At 37.1% G+C, this 17,003-nt stretch overlaps 3 protein-coding genes across 3 annotated transcripts; 2 read left to right on the top strand and 1 right to left on the bottom strand.

The window, feature by feature from the left end:
• The first annotated feature begins 4,776 nt into the window (after positions 1-4,776).
• Positions 4,777-6,957, top strand: LOC132169958 (uncharacterized). Its single transcript, XM_059580895.1, has one exon. The coding sequence runs from the start codon at positions 4,777-4,779 to the stop codon at positions 6,955-6,957; it is 2,181 nt and encodes a 726-aa protein (XP_059436878.1).
• A 1,724-nt stretch (positions 6,958-8,681) lies between these two features.
• LOC132169057 (universal stress protein PHOS32-like) lies at positions 8,682-12,201 on the bottom strand. The gene is made up of 2 exons (XM_059580147.1): positions 11,472-12,201; positions 8,682-8,960 (listed from the first exon to the last, which is right to left on the bottom strand). Exon 1 carries the CDS (start codon positions 12,097-12,099, stop codon positions 11,479-11,481), a length of 621 nt encoding a protein of 206 aa, XP_059436130.1. The 5' UTR covers positions 12,100-12,201; the 3' UTR covers positions 8,682-8,960; positions 11,472-11,478.
• A 924-nt stretch (positions 12,202-13,125) lies between these two features.
• LOC132169056 (E3 ubiquitin-protein ligase CSU1-like) lies at positions 13,126-16,331 on the top strand. Its single transcript, XM_059580146.1, has 2 exons — positions 13,126-13,461; positions 15,476-16,331. Exons 1-2 carry the CDS (start codon positions 13,223-13,225, stop codon positions 16,146-16,148), a joined length of 912 nt encoding a protein of 303 aa, XP_059436129.1. The 5' UTR covers positions 13,126-13,222; the 3' UTR covers positions 16,149-16,331.
• The last annotated feature ends 672 nt before the right edge of the window (positions 16,332-17,003 follow it).

Raw genomic sequence — 17,003 nt, 5'->3', positions numbered from 1 at the left:
ATTGTGGCCCTCTTTCGAGTGTGCTGCTGCAGTCCTCTTGGTTGTGCCATCTCTGGTGCACCTTGTAGGTCAAACCACCTTAATTGGTAGCCCATTTTCTTGGTCTTCATGCCAAGAATCTATAGGGCGGCGTCATTTATTTGATGCATTCCATTCTAATTTTTGTTTACCTACACCTACACCAATGTTGTAACGATCTCATATAGCGGAAAAACTGTAATTATCAATACCAAAAAAATACTGTTAAAATATTTTTCTTTATATAAAAAATACCCAAAGCTATGTCGTACAAGGCATTTATACAAATCTATCCGACAGTCTAAACTCTAGACAAAACTTAACCAACTTGGAATCTCTGTACATCTCAATATGAATCTCTAATCACAACTGCATAATTACCTTGATTTTCCATTCCTGCAAGCACTACAAAAACTGTGAAGTAGTGAGTCAATTGATTTCCGATAATATAAATCATTGTTGAATCATATATAGCAAAATGCTAGACAAGTTATAAAACCACAAAAATCGTATTATTGGATATCAATATCATACTCAGTAAGTAAGAATACTTACAGTGGATTACATGAATGGATCATCAAAGGTAATTACTTGAAACCCGTTCTGCTGCAGTTGGTCCATACCCATAACAATCCCTTCACTGACTTTTCTCTCTCTCTCTCTCTCTCTCTCGCCTAAACTCTCTTTCTTCCTCTTCAGCTCTCTGTCTTAAATTTCCCATCTCACTCTCGGTTTCTCTTGTGTTCTTTCTTTCTTGTAGCGCTTGGTCTCGCCCTTTCTCTCTCTGTTCTGAGTAAACACTCTTAGAAAGAAGAAAGACCGAGTAAAAAGCGGAAGAAGGAAGAATATATGCAAGAGATGGGAGAGGAGATGAGTGGTGAAAATTGTGAAGGAGAAGAGCTCTATTTATAGGAGAAAATCAAACACTATTCTACCTTCAATTTACAATTATACCCTCATTTTACTATTTCACCAACCCTATACTATTTCCACCAACCCTATACTATTCTACCAACCAACCCTATACTATTCTACCTTCTTATTCTACCATCCTTATACCTACCATTTACTATCCTATTATATCACCAATTATTACAATCATACTCCAAATTATACCAATCAATCATCAATTATCATATCTCTTAAATCTCCCAATAAAATAATCAATATAAAATCATCATCATGATATAATAACCTCAAATCAATATTCATTCCAATAATATTCATAAGATCTAATAAGTTCCTCAAGAATAAATATTATTACCTAATATCATCAATAAATATCTCAACCTCAAAGTAAATGCCATTACCTAATATGAATATTAATATAATCATAGCATCAATTTAATATCTCTAAAATAAGACTTTAAAAATCTGGGTTGCTACAATCTTCCCTCCTTATTAGAATTTCGTCCTCGAAATTAAAGCCCATAAATTACCACCTATCTCCAAATTGAGCAACCCAAATTAAAAACAAATCACACTTGAACCATAACTTACTCAAGTTACTATAAAATTTTTTTTTTTTTCAATCTGTTCATAAATAAATATCATAACATATTCCATACCCAGGCGATGTGAGATTCTACAAGCACTCTTCTTGGGCACCAGTGTCACCGTTGGCAATCCTCAGGGAATTTCTTCATTCTCGGCCCTTAACTTTTGGCCCTTATACATTTCATTGTGTCTTAACTGACACCATTATAATATAACCCACTTTTGGCATCACCAACGTGTGTCCACTAGCGACCCTCATAGGCTTGTGCACACTCCCACCATCTCAGGCTGGGTAATGTTTTGATACCATTTGTAACATCCCAATATTTCTAGCCCAGTTTCACCTAGTAACTAGGCAATGTGAGACTTAGCACCCATGACTATCTCTATAAACTACCCACTCAATGTGGGCTTCTTCTCATCTTCCCAATATGGGACCGGGGTGTTACAAACTCCCCCTCTTAAAATGTCATGCAGTGCTTCAATACCACATGACCTGGCGTTACTAGGTGGCTCTGATACCATTTTGTAACGATCTCATATAGCGGAAAAACTGTAATTATCAATACCAAAAAAATACTGTTAAAATACTTTTCTTTATATAAAAAATACCCAAAGCTATGTCGTACAAGGCATTTATACAAATCTATCCGACAGTTTAAACTCTAGACAAAACTTAACCAACTTGGAATCTCTGTACATCTCAATATGAATCTCTAATCACAACTGCATAATTACCTTGATTTTCCATTCCTGCAAGCACTACAAAAAACTGTGAAGTAGTGAGTCAATTGATTTCCGACAATATAAATCATTGTTGAATCATATATAGCAAAATGCTAGACAAGTTATAAAACCACAAAAATCCGTATTATTGGATATCAATATCATACTCAGTAAGTAAGAATACTTACAGTGGATTACATGAATGGATCATCAAAGGTAATTACTTGAAACCCGTTCTGCTGCAGTTGGTCCATACCCATAACAATCCCTTCACTGACTTTCTCTCTCTCTCTCTCTCTCTCTCTCGCCTAAACTCTCTTTCTTCCTCTTCAGCTCTCTGTCTTAAATTTCCATCTCACTCTCGGTTTCTCTTGTGTTCTTTCTTTCTTGTAGCGCTTGGTCTCGCCCTTTCTCTCTCTGTTCTGAGTAAACACTCTTAGAAAGAAGAAAGACCGAGTAAAAAGCGGAAGAAGGAAGAATATATGCAAGAGATGGGAGAGGAGATGAGTGGTGAAAATTGTGAAGGAGAAGAGCTCTATTTATAGGAGAAAATCGAATACTATTCTACCTTCAATTTACAATTATACCCTCATTTTACTATTTCACCAACCCTATACTATTTCACCAACCCTATACTATTCTACCAACCCTATACTATTCTACCAACCCTATACTATTCTACCTATACTATTCTACCTTCTCATTCTACCATCCTTATACTTACCATTTACTATCCTATTATTTCACCAATTATTACAATCATACTCCAAATTATACCAATCAATCATCAATTATCATATCTCTTAAATCTCCCAATAAAATAATCAATATAAAATCATCATCATGATATAATAATCTCAAATCAATATTCATTCCAATAATATTCATAAGATCTAATAAATTCCTCAAGAATAAATATTATTACCTAATATCATCAATAAATATCTCAACCTCAAAGTAAATGCCATTACCTAATATGAATATTAATATAATCATAGCATCAATTTAATATCTCTAAAATAAGACTTTAAAAATCTGGGTTGCTACAAATGTGGTCATTTTAGGGCTTATTGTTGGATTGCACATCCCTTTGTTGTAACTTTTCGTTGATGCACTCAAAAAAAAAAAAAAATATCCAGGAAACCCAATCCAAAATTGCAACCAAAAACTTGATCCAAACATCACGATCAACTATCGACAACAAGCCACAAAATCTCTTCAAGCACACCCATTTGGCCATCACCCACCTTGCTCCCAGGATATGTGCGTACAGAGGGCAGAGTGCTTCCTCCATTGCTATCACTATCAGTGCACTGAGCCTAGTTATATAAGTATGACTGAGGGAATACAATTTTCTCAAACATCAAATTAAATCTTGAACGACAAAACTTGAGATTCAAAATTCACTTAATTTCTTTGCATTAGTTTTCTCTGCAACCCGCCAGAGGTACGTGTTTTTTTTTTTCTTCCTTTTTATGTTCTATAAGAGCTATCATGCACCTGCCATCAATTTATTTGTGAAATCCTTGCGTTTATACCTTATAGTTTGGAGAAATGCCATTTAACATTATTCAAACCTTTTTTTAGCATTTTTAATTGATATGGCATGCGTAATTTCCTCTTAATTTTTTTTTTTTTTTAATTGAGATTTATCTAAAGATGAATCAAGCGTGTCATGTCAACTGAGAATACTAAAAAAATGTTAAAAGAATATTAAATAACATATCTCATATAGTTTGTCCATAAATTTCATCATATGTCATTTTTATAAATTATTTTGTCTTTACATCAACACAATTATTCTTATAGAAAAGCCGTTAAAAACTTTGATGTCCATAATTGAACCGTCATATTATGCAGTCAACTCTCTTTTTTTTTTTTTTTTTTTTTTTTACATGTCTGCAAAAGGTGTGGGAAAGGGGGATGGAGATTCGAACTACTAATTAACCTCCGCTTTATGGGACAAAAATTATCTACAAACTAATATGTAGTTAATTCATACAAACCAATCTAATAAAGTGACATATATCTCATAACTATTAAAAACATGTGATTCTCACATGTTGAGGGATACATGTCACTTTATTAAATTGGTTTGTATGAATTAACTACAAACCAGTTTATAGCTAATTTTTGTCCCGCTTCATGATGTGTAGTTCTCAGCCGATTGAGCTACCCCTTAGGGACATTAGTCTTATACCAACTATTATATTAAGTAATCATGTTTTGACTATCATAATTAGCTCCCTATGGTATCAAAATGAATTCAAAGGTCTATTAGTTCTGCCAAAAAAAACAATTTACTTTTTACAATCAAATTCTGCCAACTCATTTAACAAATTCGGTTAGTGTGACACTTACTTAAATAGGACACGTGTTACAATTCTATTGATTCTTACGTTTCACGCTATCAGAATCTGTTAAATCAGTAAACGAAATTTGGAACTTAGTGTGCTTTTGTTCTAGCAACTTAAAAACTAACACTTTTTTGTTGAACAGGGGTGAAGGAGACGAGAAAGAAAATTAAGCAAGACAATGTATAACTCGGGCCTTACCGGATTGAAGAGGTTGTATGATCAATGGAACATCCAAGGTTTCGTTCTGTTAAGTCTCTGGTTACAGAGCATTCTAATTCTATTTGCACCACTCAAAAAGCGAACAAGAAGTTGGATAGTAGTGCTGCTGAGTTTGGTAGCTTACTTGGTGGCTGATTGGACAGTTAGCGTTGCAGTGGGACTTATAACCTACAGTCAAAAAGAGATTCATGATCAACATGGTTCTCGGAAATTCCCTAATGATAAATATGCTGACATTCTGGCGTTTTGGGCTCCCTTTCTTTTGTTGCACCATTTACCAGAACAGGATAGTGCCGGCCTCTGGCAAAGGCAATTCATTGGGCTCCTAAACCGGGTTGTCAGTGCTTTTACTGTCTTCAGCCAATCCCTTCCCAGAAACAGGTTATCGGTTCCCACTATCCTTCTGTTTGTCGCTGGAACTCTCAAGTATGGTGAGCGAACATATGCTTTATTACAAGCAAACCCGAATAAATTAAGGCAATCCATGGTTAAAGCACCTGGTGACCCAGGGCCGAACTATGCAAAGATCACGGAGGCATACTCTGGGCCGAAAGAGGCCAACCTCCCGACTAAGATAGAATTGGTAGAGTCAAAATTTGAACGTTATGCGGCAGTAGATGAAGGCCCACTGGATGACGTTAAGGCGGTGAAACATGCTTATCACTTCTTCCAAATCTTCAAGGGTCTCATCGTGGATCTCATCTTAAGTTTCCGCGTACGTGAAGAGAGCCGACTGTTTTTCCATAAAAGAAACCCGGAAGATGCCTTTAAAGTGCTAGCGGTTGAACTCAACTTCATGTATGAAGTTTTCTGTACGAAGGCTGCTGTGGTGCATTTAATATTTGGACACCTCCTTGTCCGGTTTATATCTTGGTTTGCGGTTGTGGCAGCCCTTTCAATCTTCTATACAATAGATAAGCATGATTTTCGCAAGATTGACGTTGAAATTACCTATACCTTGTTCTTTGGTGCACTAGGCTTGGATATAATTGCTCTCCTTATGCTGGCTCTCTCTGATTGGACTGCTGCTTCCATCCAGAACTCACCGAGGCGAAATTTCTGCATAGAAGCTATTAAGGGATGTCTCCTCTTTCTCCTCAGATACTATCTCAAGCTCAAGAGGATAAACTGGGGGGAAAGGAAACCAAGTTGCTTGGAGTACTGGGCTAGACAAGTCCTACACCGAAGGTGGTCTGAATATCTAAATCAATACAACTTGATGCATTATTGTCTCAAGGAGCGTCCAAACAAGAAGCGTAGTTGCTTCGATTGTTTTTGTCGTATGGTGATATATCTCTTCAACTTGAAGGATTTCTATGATTCGATTATATATGTGTCCAAGAAACCATTTGAAGAAAAGCTATGGGAATTCATCTTTGTTCAGCTAAAAAAGAAATCCAAGCTCGCAGAACCTGAAACTGCGAAGAGAATATGTTCAGCCCGAGGAGAATGGGTTCTACAAAATAATGATTGGACTACGGAGGGTAGCAGCAAGTTGATGCATTATATTGTGGACGTTGATTTTGATCAGAGTCTTATATTATGGCATATTGCTACAGATCTCTGCTATCATAAGAATAGTGACACGGACAATCAGAGGGATGAAGAAAGTTATAGTCGTCGTGAATTTTGTAAAACCCTTTCGGATTATATGTTATATCTTCTAATTATGCAGCCTACTATGATGTCTGCTGTAGCAGATATTGGCGAAATAAGATTCCGCGATACATGTGCCGAGGCCATAGAATTCTTTACCAGAATTCTCCTACCAACAGGAGAAAATGATAAAGCACTAGCGGAAAAAATTGCATGTGAAATGATCCTTCAAGTAAATACTGATGTGGAGCCTGTTGCTGTTAAGGGAGACAGAAGCAAATCTGTGTTGTTCGATGCATGTATTCTCGCAAAAGAGCTAAACAGATTGGATTACAAAAAGAGATGGGGTATAATGAGTGAAGTCTGGGTGGAATTGTTGTCTTATGCTGCAAGCCATTGCAGGCCCAATACTCATGTTGCTCAACTAAGCAAAGGAGGAGAGCTTATCACATTTGTTTGGTTATTAATGGCTCATTTTGGCTTAGGGGATCGGTTCCACATAAGTGAGGGCCATGCAATAGCAAAACTAATTGTGGGTAAGTAACTAAATAAATTGGACAATCCAATGGCTTCTTTCTATTTAGAAGCCTTTTTATTTTTTTATTTTTTTAATTTTTTAATTTTTTATTTTGGAGGATGGGTAAAAGATTTTTTTTGTATCTTTATTTCCTTCTAGTAGCTAGGAATTGAGATGTTTGTGATGTATGTGAAAACACTCTCATATCTTGGCTCCGCAGCAAAGTTTAATGAATTTGTTGACTGTGACTTTTAGCGGTATTTGTTTGAATTGTTTTTTAACAGGAACTTGGGGACCTGATAAAAAAAAGATGGATTGCGATACTCTACAATGGGACTGCAATTATCTCGATCATAACTATTTGTTTTGGAATCGACGGTCTGATTTTTGCTAAGTCAATTATCAAAAAAAAAAAAAAAAAAAAACTTTTCAGTGCCCCCTGATCTCCTCCACTTAGGATGGCCACATAGCCACTCAATTTTCATTTTCCTTTGTTTTTTTTTTTTTTTTTTTAATAACAAGTTGTCAAAATATTCTTACAATGTGTAAAAAGTTTTGTGTTTTGAGTTATATGTTAACATATTTGAGAAAAAAGTGTCAAAAATACTATAAGCCTATAGTCTATAGGAAATTTTCAAATTATTGAAATCCTGAAGCTCTTACAATATATATATATATATACCAAAGATTCCTAGTAGTATTAGAATTTCTCCTTATATATATATATATATATATATAAGGAGAAATTCTAATACTACTAGGAATCTTTGGTTGAAAAGCCCTCGATTCTATAAGATCATAATGTCATAATTAGCCCTCAATTCGGTAAGTCCTCCAACCGATGAAGACTTAGACTATCAAAAGTAAGTTATGTTTCATGTGTGTACTTTTTTTTAGATGTTACTAAGTTGTTAGAATGCCTCCGAAAATTAACTAATCTATAGTTAACTCGGCGTGCTTCCTACTAACTCATGTAGATCTATTTAACTAATTAACTCTGTTACAATAAATCAACGGATAATTCATTAAAGGCAATTTAGACAGTTTAGGTAAAGAAATTTATTGTACACTCGTATGTAACTTTATTTGTCACATCTAAATGCCCAAAGAGTAATAATTTAAGGGGGCTAAATGTACTTTCTGCAACAAGTATTATACACTCTTGTAAGTTCATACATGATGTCTAAAATTACACCATGAAGTGAATGAACTCCTTGGAATAACATCCTCGCTGGTGTTTCTTTTTTCATTGTAATAAATGGCAATGTTTAGAAACCATTTTGTGAAGATATTTCTTATTTGAAATTGCAACTAGTTTTTCTTTTTTGGCTAATGAGGGAAAATTCAGTTCACACAACTATCCATTAGATTATATTGTACTAACCCACGGGTAAACCCCAAGGGGCCCAAACACTTAAATCAAAAAATTGGGACCTCTGCCAACAATGTGAGGAGACCACATTGTAGGCTTGTAGCTCGTGTTACCACCAGGTATACTCCATTGCATCTAGCTATATGTGACAAGTAGGGGCCATTTTGAGAAATGGTAGAGCATCTATCTCGGTCCTTCTCTCATTCTTCTCCATATTTTTAAAATTAACCATTAGATTTATAGGACCCACTTTGAAAAAGGATCCAATGATTGATTTTAAAAAATAGAGGATGGAAGAATTACTGGAATAGATGTTCTAGGATTCCTCGGCCATTTTACACATCTTCCTGTCAATGTCATAGCACTGAAAGAGTGTGGCTGCAACCAGTAAAATGCCTCCAGACAGAAGATTTTATATTAACAAGAACAGCCTATCATATTCAAAGACCTAAAAGCACAAGAAAGACTTCATCCGTCATGCATCATTCCAAACACGATAGATATATAATGCGGTGAAAACGGTGCAGAATGCCAGAAACAGAGAGCAGCAACAAACTTTTCCACAAGACATGACCACACACCAACCAGGAGTATTCCAAACTGTCGGACAAACATTTTAGCATTCCCACCATCTATACTCATGAGGCCTTATCCACATCTGCGAGGAATGGAAGCTGTGTCTCAATATCAACATTCACACATAATAGAGAGAATTAATGACATCAGTCACGTGAAAAAGATAAAACTGCAACAACTTCTTTATGATAAAAAATTAGAACACTAGGTCATGGTTGTAAACGGATTTTTTGAAGTGTTTTCTTGACCGGTCCTCCAACCCACCACAGCTCCCTGAACCCACTCCCAAGCCCAAGTGACTGCACTGCCATTTTCTTGTTCTTCCCTTCTCAGCCAGCCATCATGGTGGCTGGGGATGGCTCAGACATCTCCCCACCAACATGGTTAGCCTGACACCTAGCCATTGCAGTGGCTAGCCATACGACATCAGTTCATGATCTTCCACAAGCATGACTACCATTTTCCTGTTCCTCCAACAAGAGAACAGTCTAACTCCCTTTGCCAAGTTACATCTTAGATGGTCCCAAGAGCATAACCTGCTCTTGCATCGTAGTAATTCAAGGGGGCTGCTCCTTTTAGCTACACCAAACTCTTTTCTGCAGACTCCTTTAAGCTCCATTAGCACATCAGCCATCTTTCACTTATCTGTTCCCATCATATCTTGTGTTTGAAAGTTTACCATGTTCAATTATATCTTCAACAACATTTCAAATTTAATAACCCACCGAACCCAACTACTGTGAGCTGCATCTTCAAACCCTCGAGGAACTTTGATTCCTAGATTTTTCCTCTACTTGGTGAAATTTAACTACGGTTTTTAGTGTCATAAGGAGTCAAGACATTCTATGCATTAAATCTGCTCTCTCTCTCTCTCTCTCTTGGACAGCTAATAATTACAATTATGATATAAAAAATCAAATAAAAAAGTTACATCTGAACAAGGCTTTTAGGGAAGATGAAGAAAAACAAAAAGATGGGAATGGCATTGCGCTCCTGTTTTTCAGTTCATTCATCTATTACAGCTCCAGATATCTATCATAATTTTATACACACATTATACTTTTTTTTTTATTGGCAGGTCAGACAACTTATAGGTCTTGAAAGCAAGACGACACCCTTCACCTTGTTTTTATAGGAGAAACAATTTGAGATGGGAATCATTGGCATATAGATGCATTGTACTTTAGGACTTACGACTTATAGCATTTTCTTTCTTGTTTCTTCTCTTTCTTTTACTTTAGTCTTCTTCTCTTTAAGATCAACTCCTGTTTGTATACTTCCTGTATTTTTGGTTCCATCACCTTTTAGGTGCTTCCGTAATGAAATTTGTTACTCAAATATGCAAAAGTTTACAAGACAACTCCAACCATCACCCCCACCCACTCTACCTAATCACTAAAGAAGTAACAACAATACCATCAACAAAAATTTAAGCAAAAATAAATTAATGCCAAATCGAATTACTATAGGTGTAGTCAACAACAAACTCCCATGCAGCAAACAGAATTCAATCAAAGGGATTTCAACTAAAGCATTTAAATTTTTTCACAAAAAGGGGCTTTATTAATCTCTACAAAGATATGACCAGTTACTGAACTCGATGTGGGATAAACAACATCATTATGTTTCTCTTTCTGAATAAAACATTTCACCAAAAATGGCAGTAATCATATAAGGTTTACAATTGTGAAAATAAATATGGAGTCTGAAACTAAAGGATAAAATCTGTTGAAATATTTGAACCCACAAAACCAAAGTTATATTTGAACAAGAAAAAAGGGTAGGAAAAAGATTTAATGCCTTTGAGTTTATTATTAGAGTACTGTTACGAATACTACAGTTTTTACAACAAGTCTGTTACACGTGGCACTTAACATGTCAACCACTAAACAATTAAATTTATTTGTCAAATTTTATTGCTTAATATTTTCACCTATGTTGTGCGACGTGCCACTCATGTGAACTACAAATAAGTTGTAGTAACCCAAGCACTTTCCTTATTATTATGCCATTAAAAGGAAAGATTAAAAAAAAAAAAAAAAAAAAAAACATGTATCAGGTATCAGCAAATATGGCAGTTCAGAGTACATGACAAATACATTGAAACGGTTAAAGTGATGCGAAAGAAGACCAAAATTGAACGAGATCCGCAAAATACGGCTGTCGTGATGTTTCATTTTATGAAATGATAAAGTTCAGCAAAAATGGCTGCAACAAAAGACTGTTTATAACTTTGACAAGAGACACTTTAAAATTTGTTTGATAAGGAGACACTTTTAAAACTAAACGATCATTTTCAATATATTGCATTAACCATCCATTAAGAACAAGAAATTTAATATCAAGTTCAAAGAACATGACATGAGGCTGATGAACTAAAGAAAGAGCATAGTTATGTTAATCTGCATCGGCATAATAACATCATTCAATCATAATCAGCATAGAGAATTGAATGTTAAATGATATCATTTAGCAAATTAATTCGTTCAAACTACTATATGCTCTAATTAATACACAAACAATCATATGCAAATATATCAATCTTAGAGAAATGTAATAAAGATTGGATTATCAACTAACTAATCGAAATTACCAGTTTGCTAATCCAATGCGTCATGGTACTCCGGATCCTCCTCCAGAACAGCCTTTTCTACATCCTTCTCGTCGGGGAAGCGAACAATGACGACGGGGCAGACGCAGTGGTGCACGCAGTAGTCGCTTACGCTGCCGAGCCGGGCCTTGGAGGCGCGGCGGGAGGCGCCGAAGCCGCGGCTGCCCATGATGACAGTGCTCAAACCTAGGCGCTCCACCTCGAGGCAGAGGCGCTCCTTCATGTCGTGGTCCTTGACGATGTGGATCTTGAAGGGAATTTGAGCCTCCACAAGGGGCTGCGCCAGGTCGTTGGCCTTGGTGGACGTGAAAGCGTCGAATTCGTTCTCCAGCTTCTGCTGGGACTGCTCGTCCTCCACCACCGCCACGTCGATGGCGCCCCAGTCCGCGCCGTAAAGGACGCTCGTAGGCCGCACGTGAACCAGGATCACGGCGTCCCCAGGCCGCAGATAGTTCTGTACCGCCCATTTCACCGCGAAGGCGCTCTCGTCACTCAGATCCACGGCTATCCCGATCTTCCGCTGGGCCCCGGCCGTTGGCGTCCCGCTCGCCGGGAACCTCGGCGACGACGGCTGCACCGTTATCGCCGTTGCGTGCTTCGGAGAAGCCATAATAGTTTTTTCTTCGGTTTTTTAACTGTTTGGATGTTTTTTTTTGTTGATGTGTTCCTTTCGGCGTTGTCGTGGGTTTTGTTTGGGAAGAGAATAGCTTTTGGGGAAGATTTGGATATGCTTGTTTTATTTTTCTCTTGTGTCACCAGGCGGTGTATGGAGGCAGCGGCGACCCGCTATATGTGAGGGACAAGTTTCAAATGTGTCACAACTGTCAGTAAAAGTTTCAATATTTGTCCTTTTGGAATTTCCATAGTTTCCTTATCCAAATATTTAATTAATTTTATATATTCTTCTTTGCAATTTATTTTATCATTTAAATTTCTTATATTATCCTCTTTTTTAACCCAAAAAAAAGATGAGAAGGAGGAATCAAACATTAATCTTTATCTCAACGCTACCATGATAATATCTTATCCGTTAGAATTTCCCTTAAAAAGAAAAAAAAAATTATTAAATAAAATCTTAAGGTAATTTTGTCCATTTTATTTAGGGTTTAATTTTAGAGACAAAAAATGCGATTTTAAATCAAATAGTAAAAAATTAGATGTTTTTGGGATTGAATTTTAAAAAAATTGTGATTTAAAAATGCATAACACAGGTAAAAATGTGTTTTAAAAAAAAAAAAAAAAGTATAATTTTAAAGGTTAAATTACGATTTTAAATGTCAAGCTACGACTTTATCAAATGCATATTTGCGTTTTTAAAAATCATAAATTTTAAAATAACTATTTTTAAATTACAAACTCAAACGAACCCTTAAAACTAGATGGATCTTATCAAATTACCCGAACTCCAAAAATTGTAATAAAATTCTCATGTTTTTGTCTTCTGGCCAGGCTGGGCTTTTCTATTTGATGAGTCTAAACCACGTCCCAAAATTACTCGGGCGGCTTAATCTTCTTCAGGTCGGCCTAGTTGATCAAACCGAAGCTGTCTAGATCGGATCTGGGCCTGGCCCATTCAGACCCGATGAGGTCTGGCGGTGAGGACTCTTTAACATCTTCTACCAAAAAACAAAAAACCCCCAAATCACTGAATCCAATCTACAAGCTCGATTCAATTCAGGCTTCATTCGTCTTCTCCAAGCTTAGGGTTTTGTTTTTGCGCGAGAGAGGTAAAAATGCCGCAGAGGCACTCGAAGAACAACAATGACCTCGCGTTCTTCACGTACGACGAGAAGAGGAAGCTAGGGTACGGGACGCAGAGGGAGAGGCTGGGCAGAGACTCCATCAAGCCCTTCGACGCGTGCTGCCTCTGCCTGAAGCCCCTAATTGACGCCTTGTGCTGCCTCAAAGGTCATGTCTTCTGCAAGGAGTGCATTCTCGAGTGCCTTCTCTCCCAGAAGAAGGACATCCAGAGGTCTCTTCCACGCCCCACTATTAATATCTTGTCGAAATTTGTTTTTCTTTTATGTTTTTCATGTTAATTTATTGTTGCGTACACAAATGAGTAAGAGAAATGAAGCTAAAAATCTGATTTTTGTGTGTGTGTGGTTATGGTGACTGATGCCCAGTAAGTAGAATCTAATGGTGAAGAATTGCAATAAGGATTATGAACTCGTCCTGGAAAGACATTGGGGATTTATATGGATATGAAATAGCTTTCTATGGGCAAGGATTTCTTTATAAATATTCACTTTTGAATGAATGGTTAAAGATGTTTTGGTCTATGCTGTTGTATATAGTTGAGAGTAATACCCTTTACGATTTTAGTTTATGCTCGGAGAAGTTCATGAATGCATGTTAATGGGTTTTGGACTTTTTGGGTGACTTTTTTATTTATTGCTAGTGATATCTTCATTTGTTAGCCTTAACTAGGATAAAAGTTGGGATTGGGTTTTGCGTGGTGACGATCAGGTAGCCCTTTTGTGCTTTATCTGAGATTCAGGGAATACTTCTAGCTTTCAGACACAAACAAAAGGGACTATTGTAGATATAGTGTTGATGTTTTCTTTGCACACTGCAACTGGGGGATTAAGTGATGTAAGTTGTTTCATTAATTAAGGGTGGAATCTCAAACTGTGAAAAAAGTATTCTTAAGTCTACTTGAACTGTGTTAGATTTATTCCATGCAACCTGTGTGCATCTTATATTTATGACATGTTAGGAATAATTGACGGAAGTGTTGAGATGGGCCTTTAATAAAATTGGCACTTCAACTGTATAATTCCAAAGTTTTGATTTTGTTAGGTAAGTTAGTGGCACTTTAAACCTAGAAGTTACCCTTTCTACCGTCCAAAACATTCTAAGTTCCAGGGGTGGGTTGCATAATAGTTGCTTTCCATTTTTGTTGGGATGCATTGAAGCCCGATGATGCTACAGCTAGATGATTGTGGTTTGGAGCATGATAGTACTCACTGTGATAGGAAAAATATGTTTTGCATCATATTTATAAACTAAAGGAAGAGGTTTGTCAGACTTTGGTAGTTTTAAACTTTTGCAACTGAAAGCTGAGTTGAGACTGGATAGAAAACCAAAAAGTTGATGCGGGAGACTGAGAATTGTGTTTGGGTTATCCGTATAATAGCAGACGCTCCAATATTTTGGCTCACAATCTACTCAATGGCCTTCTATTTGTAATATCTCTGGATCCATCTCTGTTGGCTCTATTCCTTTTGATTATGTATTTGATGATGTTAAGGGAGGATCTTCTTCTGTTAGTTTTCTTTATGGTTAATAAAGGTATTTTCCCCTCCAAAAAAATGAAACAACATATTCATTGTGGCTCTACCTTGGCAGATCTGCTTTATAATTTTTAATTGTCTTCAAGATGTATGCTGCTGTGTACACTTGGATGGTTGGAGGATATGTTGCTGTGCCGTTGTAGCATATGTTTGATTGGGGAGATGATTGCTGGGAAGCTCTTAGAATGTTCGTTTAGAAGTGGGAAAGTTTTAATCCATGGTCATTGAATGATTCGGAAGTTGAAGGATATGGCTTGTATTGACCCCAATTTTGTTTCCACTGAGCTTAAATTTGCCTTGTCGTCAATACTGAAGTATTATTCTGAACATGAAGGCTGTACTATCTTCTCAGCAGAAGTTTAGCTGGTCCACCTTGAAGGTTGCAGATGTTCTATTGTCTGCTCCCTACGCATTAGGTTTATTACTTTTATTTGAAATAAAAAAATGTGGTCAAATACTATTATGTGTGTCTTTGCTGTTCTTGATCTCTTTATAGGAATTGAATGTAAATCAAATATGTTTTATTTATGTAGGTAGGGTATAGAACAAATAGGTCTTATTGTATGTCTTGGCACGGAAAGAGGGGGCCTGTTTTGCACTGGCCTTATGGTTACATCTGAATGAAGATTTCCTCATACTTTTGTTTAATATGTTTAATGCTGTCCTGAAGAGTGGTTTAATAACTGGCAGGAGGCTAGCTGCTCATGCTACTCAGCAGAAGCAAGAGAAAGAAGAGGAAGAAGAGAAGTTAATGTCGCAGAAAGCCAGAGAACTTGATGCATTTGATCAGCAAAACCATGGTGCAGTACCACAATACAGTGATAAAAACCACAGCCAAGGCAAGAATGGCTTCCATGGGGCGAATAGTGTGAAGGTCACTTCTTATGAAGAAGAAGCACTGCGGACAATGAAGGCATTTTGGCTGCCTTCTGCTACACCTGAAGCTCCTGTTAAAGTAGAGGCCCCCTCGATCAATACAATCTGTCCACAAGGCAACGAGAAACTCAAGCTGAAGACTCTCTTCCCTATATTCTTCACGGAAGACACTAGCGACCAGAAGAAACCCAAGTCTCTTGACAAGACCTATATATGCCCTAGCTGCAAGGCTACTTTGACCAACACATCTTCACTTGTGGCTCTTAGCTCGTGTGGACATGTCTTCTGCAAGAAGTGTGCTGATAAGTTTATGGTGGTTGATAAGGTTTGTCTGGTCTGCAACAGAGGATGTAAAGAGAAGAATTTGGTGAAGTTGGAAAAGGGAGGGACAGGCTTTGCTGCCCATGGAGATCATCTTGATGGAACGGCCTTTAAGCATTTGGGGAGTGGTTCAGGATTGGGCCTGACAAGACCTGGGAAGACTTGAACTTTTCAGTTCTACTCCGGTAAACTATACGCAACTATCCCTTGCCCTAAAAGAGCAAAAGGTGCACCAACTTTCTTCTCTTGATTTGTTTAGATTAACAACATAATCCTTGGCGCTTGACCTGGTTGTTATCAGTATGTTCATTGTAAGATAAGAACATCAATGCATCCTCTCTTTTCTCTCCCTCCATGTCTCTCCCCTCTCTACTATTGGTCCTTTGTCATCTGAAAACCTTGATAATTTGTAATCACTTGTCAAAAATATTAAGTTTGTTCAACACCACACAAGATTTCAATGCTGCTTGGACATGTATTTAGGTGAGGTGATCTCCAATCTCATACCCTATCCGAATTTCAGACAATTCAGACCAGAAAATTTCTGGGATCCAACCCATAAATCCGAACCCAAAAGCCAGCCTCACAATCTGATAATTGCACCCCGAATGATTTATTATTAGTCAACTTGTAAGAGAATGAATACCTTTTGCACGCGGGTTGGTTGAGAAATGACATTGACACTACCTGGAAGGCTTGGAATCAGACTTATCTGAACAAAATCCAGACAGCCATCCCCACCCACCCACCTAGGTCGGCCACGGTGGATTGGACAATCCTATTACAATCTCACAAGAAAATCGATTAAAAAAATCAAGTATTTTTCACGAAAAATACACACTGCATTAAAAACCTTTAAAGTTTTTTGTTGGAGAATACAGCTCGAAGTCTGCTGTCTTTTTCCTCGTTTATCCTATTCATTCACAAAAGCAAGCTTGGTTCCTCAATTTAATATTGTCCCCACTCAACCTTCCATAATCAATTTGCCTTCTTCCTTGTGTTGGTCGGCTGATACTTTGAA

The sequence above is a fragment of the Corylus avellana genome, chromosome ca2 (genome assembly GCF_901000735.1).
Source record: "Corylus avellana chromosome ca2, CavTom2PMs-1.0".
NCBI classification, from domain to species: Eukaryota; Viridiplantae; Streptophyta; class Magnoliopsida; order Fagales; family Betulaceae; genus Corylus; species Corylus avellana.
This window is presented reverse-complemented; position numbering and strand designations above follow the sequence as displayed.